Source organism: Chiloscyllium plagiosum, chromosome 28, assembly GCF_004010195.1.
Source record: "Chiloscyllium plagiosum isolate BGI_BamShark_2017 chromosome 28, ASM401019v2, whole genome shotgun sequence".
Classification (NCBI taxonomy): domain Eukaryota; kingdom Metazoa; phylum Chordata; class Chondrichthyes; order Orectolobiformes; family Hemiscylliidae; genus Chiloscyllium; species Chiloscyllium plagiosum.
In genome coordinates, this window is record NC_057737.1 from 32820898 (window position 1) to 32832525 (window position 11628).

The window sequence follows — 11628 nt, forward strand, 5'->3', positions numbered from 1 at the left end:
ACTGTGGGAGTGTCTACACCAAGCAGCTCACCAGCCCCTTCTCAAGAGCAACGATGCACATCAATAAATGCTGCCCTTGCCAGTGATGCTCACTTCTCCTGTATGACTAAAGAGCAGTCACTAACAACGTCTGGAATGCCTAAAATGCTAAATATCTGACTCATTGTTTGCGGTGCTCATAAGGATGGGGTTTTTTTCAATCATTTGGACAGGAACTGCCTTCAGGAAATCAATGGTTTTAAATAATCTTGTCAGACATGTTGTGCATATTGTTTTGGCATTTCTGGGAGAACGTAGCTCAGTTTGTGGCTATCAATCAGTTAGTCAAAAATGGCCTGAAGCAGAAGTGAAACACAGCCATTTGAAAGTAGTGTCAGAACCTGCTAAGTCACTTTTTTAAGATAGCTATTTGCTGCAGAGAAAAAAAAGTTCTCTCTGGTTCTTTTGATTATTATCACAAACCACTGTGCTCCCAAGTAAGGAAAAAGAAAACAGGTGAAATGGAATGATGGAGCTGGTAATTTGGACCAGTTGGCAGTAGCTGATCCAGGTGGATTCGCATGGACATCTCCATCCCTCGGAGACAATAAGGACTGAGAGTGTATTGCTAAAAAGCATAGCAGGTCAGGCAGCGTCCGATGAGCAGGAAAATCGGCATTTTGGGCTGGAGTCCTTCATCAGGAATAATGAAGGGGTCCACCCTGAAACATCGATTTTCCTGCTCATCAGATGCTGCCTGACCTGCTGTGCTTTTCCAGCAATACACTCTGATCTCCAGCATCTGCAGATCTCACTTGTCTCCCGACAGTAAGGATTGCAACTGCTGGAAGTCAGAGTCAATAGATGAAGAGCTGGAGAAGCACAGCAGGTCAGACAGCATCTGAGGAGCAGGCAAGTTGATGTTTTGGGCTGAGACCCCATCACTTGGGCCTGGTAGTGTTCTGCTTAGAAACAGTTATCGTTGGTTGCTGTGCAGTTGGCTGTTGCTCAACGTGAGCTCATGAGAAGTGACTGCCTAGGCACCATGCTGGAGTGCTTATGGTATTAATTTAATGGTTTTCTCCATTGCTTTTAGGCTTCACACATACACGACATGTGGTCAACTTGTAACAAAGGGAATATCCACAAAATGCTTGAAAGAATTGAAGTAGACATTTAGCTCAGTTTCAAACTCTCACATCTCCAGTCTTGAATGTCAATCATGTAAAATCAGGACTGCTCTCTCATTAAAGAGATGAATGATGGTGATTAAACCCTGAGGGTCATCATACTTTAGGTGATGGGAGAGGTTGAGAGGGAGAATACTGTGTGGTAGCCAGTGCAGGAACTGAACCCACACTGTTGGCATCACTCTGCATTGCAAACCAGCCATCCAAGTTAACTGATAATTATGTACTTATATAGATCACAGATTCATACCGTTGAATTTGTCTCTTTGGAATGTGGTTACTTGATTAGATTCTGGACTTATCAGAAATGAGGTTGTTCATTCTCTTCATGCTCTTTGTAGTCACCTCCCTGTTAGCCATTGGGTGTAGGAGTGGTTTGGGAAGCGTTATGCAGGGAGAAGACAAAGAAGTGAATCCTTAGAAGAATATAAAGGCAGTAGGAGTATACTCAAGAGGGAAATTAGGAGGCATAAAAGGGACATGAGATAGCTTTGGCAAATAGAGCTAAGGGGAATCCAAAGGGTTTTCAAAAATACATTAAGAACGAAAGGATAACTAGGGAGAGAATAGGGCCCCTCAAAAATCAACAAGGCAGCCTTTGTGTGGAGCTGCAGGAGATGGAGGAGATACTAAACAAGAATTTTGCATCGTGTTTACTGTGGAGAAGGACATGGAAGATATAGAATGTGGGGAAATAGATGGTGACATCATGAAAAATGTCCATATTACAGAGGAGGAAGTGCTGGGTGCCTTGAAATGCGTAAAGATGGATAAATCCCCAGGACCTGATCAGGTGTACCCTAGCACTCTGTGGTAAGCTAGGAAAGTGATTGCTGGGCCCCTTGCTGAGATATTTGCATCATCAATGGTCACAGGTGAGGTGCTGGAAACCTGGAGGTTGGCTAACGTGGTATCATTTTTTAAGAAGGGTGGTAAGGACAAGTCAGGGAACTGTAGACCAGTGAGCCTAACTTTCTTGTTGGGCAAGTTGTTGAAGGGAATACTGAGGGACAGGATTTACATGTACAAAGGAACCTTGATTATCCGAATATCATCGAATTTTGAATTATCCAAAGAAGATCTCAAGGTCCTGATAAAAACATTTCATCAAAGAGGTGTTACCAACACTGATTATAAGTAAATTTGGCTTACTGAAATGATGCCAAGAACTGTCCTGGATGTTGATGGGAGTGTTTTGAAGAACTAACAAGCGGGATTGATGGGGGCAGAGCCGTAAATGTGATCTATCTGGACTTCAGTAAAGTGTTCGACAAGGTTCCCAATGGGAGACTGGTTAGCAAGATTAGATCTCACTGAATACAGGGAGAACTAACCATTTGAATACAGAACTGGCTCAAAGGTTGAAGACAGAGGGTGGTGGTGGAGGGTATCTTTTCAGATTGGAGATCTGTGAGCAGTGGAGTGCCACAAGGATTGGAGCTAGGTCCACTACGTTTCATCATTTATATAAATGATTTGGATGAGAACATAGGAAATAGAAAGTTAAAAATCACACAACACCAGTATAGTCCAACAGGTTAAATTGGAAGCACTAGCTTTCGGAGCGCTGCTCCTTCATCAGGTGGTTGTGGAGGACAATCACCTGTGCCTTACAATTGTGTCCTCAACAATCACCTCCGAAAGCTAGTGCTTCCAATTATACCTGTTGGACTATAACCTGATGTTGTGTGATTTTTAACTTTGTACACCCCAGTCCAACATCGGCAGCTCCAAATCATAGGAAATATAATTAGTAAGTTTGCAGATGATACCAAAATTGGAGGTGTAGTGGACAGCAAAGAGGGTTACCTCAGAGTACAATGGCATCTTGACCAGATGGGCCAATGGGCTGAGAAGTGGCAGATGGAGTTTAATTTAGATAAATGCGATGTGCTGCATTTTGGGAAAGCAAATCTTAGCAGGGCGTATACACTTAATGGTAAGGTCCTAGGGAGTGTTGCTGAACAAAGAGACCTTGAATAACAGGTTCATAGCTTCTTGAAAGTAGAGTCACAGGTAGATAGGATAGTGAAGAAGGCATTTGGTATGCTTTCCTTTATTGGTCAGAGCATTAAGTATAGGTGTTGGGAGATCATGTTGCAGCTGTACAGGACGTTGGTTAGGCCACTTTTGGAATAATGTGTGTGCAATTCTGGTCTCCTTCCTATTGGAAGAATGTTGTGAAACTTAAAAGGGTTCAGAAAAGATTTACAAGGATGTTGCTGGGGCTGGAGGATTTGGGCTATAGGGAGAGGCTGGAGCTGTTTTCCCTGGAGTATCGGAGGCTGAGGGTGACCTCATAGATGTTTATAAATTCATGAGGGGCATGGATAGGACAAATAGACAAAGTCTTTTCCATGGCATGGGGGAGTCCAGAACTAAAGGACCTAGGTTTACGGTGAGGGGGAAAGATATAAAAGGGACTTAAGGGGCAACTTTTTCATGCAGACAGTGGTGCGTGTATGGTATGAGCTGCTGGAGCAAGTGATGGAGGCTGGTACAATTACAGCATTTAAAAGGCATCTGGATGGGTAAATGAATAGGAAGGGTTTAGAGAGATATGGGCCAAATTGGTTAGTCGGCATGGACAATTTGGACCGAAAGATCTGTTTCTGTGCTGTACATCTCTATGACTCAAATCAATTATTTAGCTATTAGCGATCAGGATAGTTTCAGAGTGCAAAACATGGAGAGAAACTGACTCTTCTGCCACTGGAACAGTGTCACCTTTGCTCCTCAGTCTCCTCAGCAAAGGCAACCAGACCTCCCCCTCAATGAGGACAAACGATCAGTCCTCAGCAAAGGGAACCTTCTCCTCAGCCACACCCTCTCCCATTTATCTCTCCACCCTCGAGGACCCAGCTTCATTGTTGATGAAGAGCTTTTGCCCGAAACATTGACCTTCCTGCTCTTTGAATGCTGTCTGACCTGCTGTACTTTTCCAGCACCACACACGTGACTCTAATCTCCAGCATCTGCAGTACTCACTTTCATCTGGTCACCTTTGCTCTGTCAAATCTATCCATGGTTGTGAACATCTCCAAAAACTCTCTTTCTATTGAGCCTGACATGAGTTTTAATTAACTCCACATTCTCTCTATTCCTCCCTTCACAGATAGTGCCAGAACTATTGAGTTTCTACAGCATTTGTATTTCAGATTTACAAAACCTTGAATTTTTTTGCTTTTATTTAAACTTTGGCTGAAGTGGGTGAGGGACGTTTTGCAACCATGGGTGAGGGAGATCTTGTTACTGTAGGAGAGGGAAGCCTTGTTACTTTCAGGGAGGGAAGTCTTGTTACTGTAGGGGAGGAAGATTTTGTTACTGTGGGTGAGGGAGGTTTTGTTATTGTAGGGGAGGGAGGTTTTATTACTGAGGGTGAGGGAAGTTTTTTTACTGTAGGGGAGGGGGAGTTTATTACTGTGGGTGAGGGAGTATTTGTTGCTGTGGGTGAGGGAGGCTTTGTTATTGTAGGGGAGGGAGCTTTTGTTACTGAGGGTATGGGAGGTTTTGTTACTGTAGGGGAGGAAGGGTTTGTTACTTTAGGGAAGGAAGGGCTTGTTACTGTAGGGGAGGGAGGTCTGGCTGAGTCATGGAGAATTGTTGGGACACCTTGCTCCAGAATGCCAGAAGTAATGTAATTGCATTTTGTTGCCTGGACATCTTCCCACCCAAGCTCTGATCAGGCAGAGGTCAACTCAAGGGGAGGGATGGGGCATTAAATACCACTGACCATTTTTCAACATAGTCCTAGGCGTTGAGATGAGATTCTGAATAGAACCCTCAGAAGATGCATCCTCATGGGGATTTTTGCTCACCATAACCCCCATTAAAATGTAATTATTCCTCGTTACTGCAGATTCCTATTGTACCACCTGCCAAAAAGGAACCTGCCAGAGGTGCTTGGAATTCCTGACATGGCCTTCTGAGTGGGTACCTGGTGACTTGCCACTTGTTCCATCCAGATCTGTTGATTAAACTGCACCAGCCTCTCAGTAAACACCCGCAGGGTAGCAACTTCCTGTATCCGGCATGTGTCAGCCTCCAGCCACCATCATATCAGATTTTTGATGTATTCACAGGATGCTTCTGCAATTTAATGAACACTTCAGGGCTCCTCTCATTGTCACGCTGACACAAGTAGAGTTTGCCTGTAGGGACAGGTAACCGGCTCACAGACCGGATAAGGCTGCGTCTCAGGGCTGCTCCCCTGCTTCCTTGGGACGCGCTGAGCTTGAAACCTCCCTGGATTCTCACAGTAATGTTGCTTTGTTTTTTTCTTGCATTGATGCAAAGCAAGGCAGCTTGTCATGCCTGTTGGCAGCCAATAGTCAAGAAGCAGACCTGTTCCTGCCTGATCCCATGCTGTGTTAATCTCATTCCTGCACCATGTGCCAGCAGCTAATTTAGCAAACACACTGCATGTACTTCAACCAAACGGCTATGTCTAAAAGTCAAACAGGTGTAGTCGTCACTGAACCCCCAGGGATCCTTCTGTAAGGGTGTCCCGACACAGTGTATCAAGAGGAGTCTCTGATATCAACTGGTGGTTTGGACATGGTCACCCAGTTACCTGGACTGGTCAGAATCGGTATCTGCCCAGGTAGAAGGAGAGAATTTTGGCACCTCACCAACTGACTTGATTTTCTGTTCTAACATGCGCTGTTTTGATTAGATTAGATTAGATTCCCAACAGTGTGGAAACAGGCCGTTCAGCCCAACAAGTCCACACCGACCCTCCAAAGAGTAACCCGCCCAGACCCATTTTCCTCTAACTAATGCACCTAACATTATGGGCTTTTTAGCATGGCCAATCCACCTAACCTGCACATCTTTGGATTGTGGGAGGAAACCGGAGCACACGGAGGAAATCCACGCAGACAGTTGCCCGAGGCTGGAATTGAATCCAGATCTGCTGTGCGGCAGCAGTGCTAACCACTGAGCCACTGTGCCGCCCCGGAATTTTCTCCTGGAATGGGTGAAAGGGAGGGATTGAGTAAGGTAAAAGTGGGCAGACCATTGTTTTTGGTGAGGTGTTCTGACTAAATGAGTGAGTGAGTGAGTAAATGGGCAAGTGAGTAAGCAAGTGAATGAGTGAACTAGTGAGTAAGTGAGAGAGTGAGCAAATGAGTGAGTGACTGAGTGAGTGCGTTTGTCAGTCAGTAATGCAGAGGGCGTACAGGTCAGTTGTGCAGAGCTTTGGGGAGAACAGCAGCAAACCAGAGAAGATGCCTTATTGGGAGGTGGTTGCAGGGGCAGTGAGTGTGAATTGGCAAAGAGAAGATGATGGCATTCACTTTTGCTGAAAGGAGGACATCAAGGATCTTCTCTCTATAATGTCCCTGCATTCCTCCAGATGGCTGAGACTGCACTAACCCAACTGTTAGCCTCAGACTAGGCAGGGTCTGGTGGCTTGACCCCCTTTGCTGGTCCTGGGTGACATAGGCATCCTTCCCCTGCCCCAGTCCATTAACCGGGACCTCCAGATCTCTGTCTGCAAGGGAGGGTGCCAATTTCCCCTTGTGTGCCATGTCAGGGTCAAATGTCATAAACAGGAACACAGCACTTGATGAGATGCACAATGGGCTTTTAAAGATGGCACCAGTGCCAATGATCTAGGGATAGCCTGAGACATCCCAATATAGTGAATAGTTCCAGCTATGGTGAGGGGTAGAACTGGGCTAGTATTGAACAAGAGGAGTGCCATAAAGCATGTGCCACAAAGACTTAATGGGGTGAGCATATGCCAATAAAGAGAAAGAAGTTTCAGACTTTGTGGAAAAAAACTTTTCATGAAACTCAACAAAATGAACATTTAGAGATTCAGTCCAGGCTGTTTCATAAGGGAAGGGCCAATGATATGCCATCTATCAAATTTACATGTTATATCCTATCAATGGGAGAAAGAAGCCTTAAAACACAGTTAATTAAGATGTTCCAGTGCTTGCATCCTGGGAAAAGTAATGAATGAAGAACAGGAAACCATGCAAGGTATCATTAGTTCCAAACAGTATGATTGCAGGGAGAAGAATAGTATCTCGAGTCAGAATTTTAACAGAAGCCTTGAGAAAATTTAAAAGAGGAATTGAGCAGTGTAGCGTCAATAAAATAATTAAGCTAGCAAGAATGTCTGCAATGGGGAAAAATATCAAAGCCTGGCTGTATAAGAGAGGGATCTGCCTGATTGTGTGGCAAACTCTATCTTTAATTTTCCTGAGAATATGAAATTAATTTTGTGTCTCTCCAGACAGTGAACAGAATTGAAGTATAATGCTGAAAAGATTTCTGATGAACAATCATCTTCATTGACCGGAAATGTTCATGCTCTCCAGGGGTGCTGCCTCATTTATTGAGTATCTCCAATGTCTTTGATTTTTCATGACAGATTGGAGTCTGTAATGGAGCTTGTGTGGTTTTCCACTTATGATTGGTATGATACCACCTTATAACTGGGAGAAAGTGAGGACTGCAAATGCTGGAGATCAGAGTTGAAACATGTGGCGCTGAAAAAGCACAGCCACTCAGGCAGCATCTGAGGAGCAGAAGAATCGACGTTTTGGGCATAAGCTCTTCATTCCTGATGAAGGGCTTATGTCTGAAACGTCAATTCTCCTGCTCCTTGGATGCTGCCTGAGCAGTTGTGCTTTTCCAATCATATGACTAGTCTAGTAATCCAGAAAACATAGGGTTAAGTCAGCCATGAGAGTTTACAAATGTGAATTCACCTGTTATAAACTGGATGACAATTAAAAGAAAGCAAACAACAATCCAACCGGCTCAGTAATGGTCTTCAGGGGGAAAATCCTATAGTCCTTAAAGAAAGGTTTGAATTTATACTGTGTGTTTCTTGACTCCATGATGTACCACACTAGGAATAGCAATCTATTCAGTCTCACTACTGTGTAGAAGGCCATTACCACTCCCTTAAGTTTAAGAAAACCCACATCTTGAAAAGATATTTGAAAAGTAAGCTTAGAATGTCAGTATTATAAGCAGTTCTGCTCCTTCCTTAGGTCCGCCATGTGTCCAACAAGATAAGGAATTTTCTCAATAATGAAACACCCTTGGACCTCAAATACTCTCAGTTCCTTATGCAATGGGGCCAATGGATTGATCATGATCTAAGTTTAACTCTTATGTCTGGAGAAGGTAATGTTGACTGTGGCACAAGTTGCTCCAAAGAAGCCCCATGCTTCCCAATTGAGGTAAGTGGTGTCAGCAATCAAAAACATGCCTGTGTTCCACAGCATATACTCACTGTCAATATCAACATCTTTAAAAATTGCAACATGGGTTACTTACAGAGTCATACTTCCACTGTGGTACAGTGTCGAAACAAATATTTTCCTCTTAGTCAAGCAGGTGACAGTGATATAATTATGTGTCTGGAAGTGTTTCTGTGTAAAACAAACATACAATGAGATTTCAGTGACACTGCTACTATCCAGTTACTGTGGATCCTTGCTGCATTTTGAGCAAACCTCCCTCAAAACTGAAAGGCCAACTCAAGCATGACATGGCATTGCATGCAATACCCAATGCACTGAACATGTTCCTGAATCAAGGGGAGGCATCTTGACCTTATGTTTGTCTTGCTGTAAAATTAACCACAACCAGACGGTAAAACTGCTGTTGACTCCATTCCAATGTGCAGTTAGAAATCTGCTGCAGGTCCCCTGTCCTGCAAAGCAAATTGAAAGCTATCAACCAGTTAAGGGAGGTGCCAAAACAGACTGAAATCAGGTGAATGTATAGAAATCCTCTAAACTGCTAAGGGTGGAGTTGTGGGCTCTGGCATAGATTTCAAGGATAGAAAGATCTCACTTTATGTAATTTTTGCAACTTAACCTGACGTTACATTTTAATTTAAGGCAGTGGATGGCAGCCAGGTTTACAGGCTAAGATTCATTGTTGGTATAGTCTCCGGGCTTCACTTGCATGTTCACTCTCAGATACCTGCGCATTGCTTGACTCATTGGCACGTAGAGAAATTGAGTGACAGGGCCTTGTGCAGGAATAGTCCCTGGAAATCAGTTAGGATTCAGGGAACGGTCTCCACATTGGGAAAGGCGAATGGAAGACTACGAGGCTAAGGAGGACCAGAATTTCAATCAGAGGCTCAGAGGAGCTTGACTGCCTACTCTGTCTAGAAAGAAATAGGTGTTTCCGTGTTACAGTGAGCAAGGACTATTTGCAACTGATCCCAGCATGTTTGCATCGGTGAGAAAGCACCATTGCTCTCCTGCTTACGGCTCATGTTAAAATGATTGAACGAATACCCACATGAGGAGCAGAAGGTGTATATTTTAAAAGGATCCTACCAGTTTGTGGTGGGTTGCTCATAAACTCAAGGGAAACTCCTCATCCCCATTTTAATTCCAGAGCTCGTTAGTCATGTCCAAGATCAGTTCCCTGTATAGATCTTCCCCATTATCCTTAGTGATCTGCTTGTTATTGACAGACTACTGTTTCTTCTTATGTGTTGTCCAGCCTCCTTCCTATTTATCTATTACTCTGTCAATAATAGTTTGAGATTTCCCTGATGAAACAAGTGGGCTAGCATTGAGGAGGTAGTCCGAGGCTTGCTGAGTTGAAATCTGTTCCTTTAGAAATCTTCTGTATCTTCAGAACTGGTCACCTCAAGATCTGAAGCTTTTTCTCTTGAACCACTCCTCAAGTTATACTGTAGATATAAATGACATTTATTGCCCAATACTAATGTCCTGGTCAGAGAGATGGTAAGCCATCTATTGAACAATCCTGTCTGTGTCGTGTAGGGATTCCTGCCATGCTATTAGGATAATAAGTTCCAGGATAATGATTTAGCAACAAAACATGTCTAAGTTGGGATGATGTGTAACTTTGTTCAACATTCACCTGCTCTCTTTATCCTTCGAGATATTGCAGGTTATGGATTTGGGAGGAAGAAGCCATGCTGAATTGCTGCAGTGTATCATACAGATTGAGTTGCAGCCACAATAGGCTGATGATGCAAGGTGGGGTGGATACTGCAGATGCTGGAGATTAGGACCAAGAATAGAATGGTGCTGGAAAAGCACAGCAGGTCAAGCAGCATCCAAGGAACAGGAAAATCGACGTTTCAGGCAAAACCAGCGGGCATTCCTGATGAAGGGCTTTTGCCCGAAACATTGATTTTCCTGCTCTTCGAATGCTGCCTGACCCGTTGTGCTTTTCCAGCACCACTTTGGGGCGGCACGGTGGCACGGTGGTTAGCACTGCTGCCTCACAGCGCCAGAGACCCGGGTTCAATTCCCGCCTCAGACGACTGACTGTGTGGAGTTTGCATGTTCTCCCCGTGTCTGCGTGGGTTTCCTCCGGGTGCTCCGGTTTCCTCCCACAATCCAAAGATGTGCAAGTCAGATGAATTGGCCATGCTAAATTGCCCGTAGTGTTAGGTAAGGGGTAAATGTAGGGGTATGGGTGGGTTACGCTTCGGCGGGTCGGTGTGGACTTGTTGGGTCGAAGGGCCTGTTTCCACACTGTAATGTAATCTAATCTAATCTAAAAAACTCTAATCTTGACTCTGATCATGCAAGGTGTAGATGTTTTAAACTAGAGATAGAGTGTCAAGTAACTGGATTGTTCATTTTTCCCAGATAGTGTTGAGCTCCTCGGCTATTACTGGTTCTGCAGCCATCCTTAATTTTGCATTACACTTTTGATTTGTGTTTATTAGGTACTGATATGTTTTGGCAAGTCAGGAAATGAGACACTCACTGTGAACTACTCAACTTCTGGTCAATCCAGTTACTGGTACAAGATAGGATGGTGATGGAAGGAACTCAACAATAGGTGCTTAGCATTGAGGCATGAAATGCTTCAAATTGAAAATGGTACTAAATCTTGTTATTACCAGTGAACTTAAAAATGTGTTGCTGGAAAAGCGCAGCAGGTCAGGCAGCATCCAAGGAGAAGGAGAATCGACATTTCGGGCATAAGCCCTTCTTCAGGAATGAGGAGGGTGTGCCAAGCAGGCTAAGATAAAAGGTAGGGAGGAGGGACTTGGGAGAGGGGCGTTGGGAATGCGATAGGTGGAAGGAGGTTAACGTGAGGGTGATAGGCCGGAGAGGGGGTGGGGGCGGAGAGGTCGGGAAGAAGATTGCAGGTCAAGAAGGCGGTGCTGAGTCCGAGGGTTGGACTGAGATAAGGTAGGGGGAAGGGAAATGAGGAAGCTAGAGAGATCCGCATTCATCCCCTGTGGCTGGAGGGTTCCTAGGTGGAAGATGAGTCGCTCTTCCACCAAGCGCGTGTTGCCATGGTCTGGCGATGGAGGAGGCCAAGGACCTGCATGTCCTTGGTGGAGTGGGAGGGGGAGTTAAAGTGTTCAGCCATGGGGCGGTTGGATTGGTTGGTGCGGGTGTCCCAGCAGTGTTCTCTGAAACGTTCCGTAAGTAGGCGGCCTGTCTCCCCAATGTAGAGGAGGGCACATCAGGTGCAG

The 11628-nt window shown here is 44.6% G+C and overlaps 1 protein-coding gene across 1 annotated transcript in view; it reads left to right on the forward strand.

Annotated features, from left to right (window-relative positions):
* LOC122564222 (myeloperoxidase-like) overlaps positions 1-11628 on the forward strand; it is an 83472-nt gene that overhangs the window by 46908 nt on the left and 24936 nt on the right. The window contains exon 6 of the mRNA XM_043718919.1: positions 8183-8374. Within this exon, the coding sequence (XP_043574854.1) occupies positions 8183-8374 (192 nt within the window). The remainder of the gene's footprint in view (positions 1-8182; positions 8375-11628) is intronic.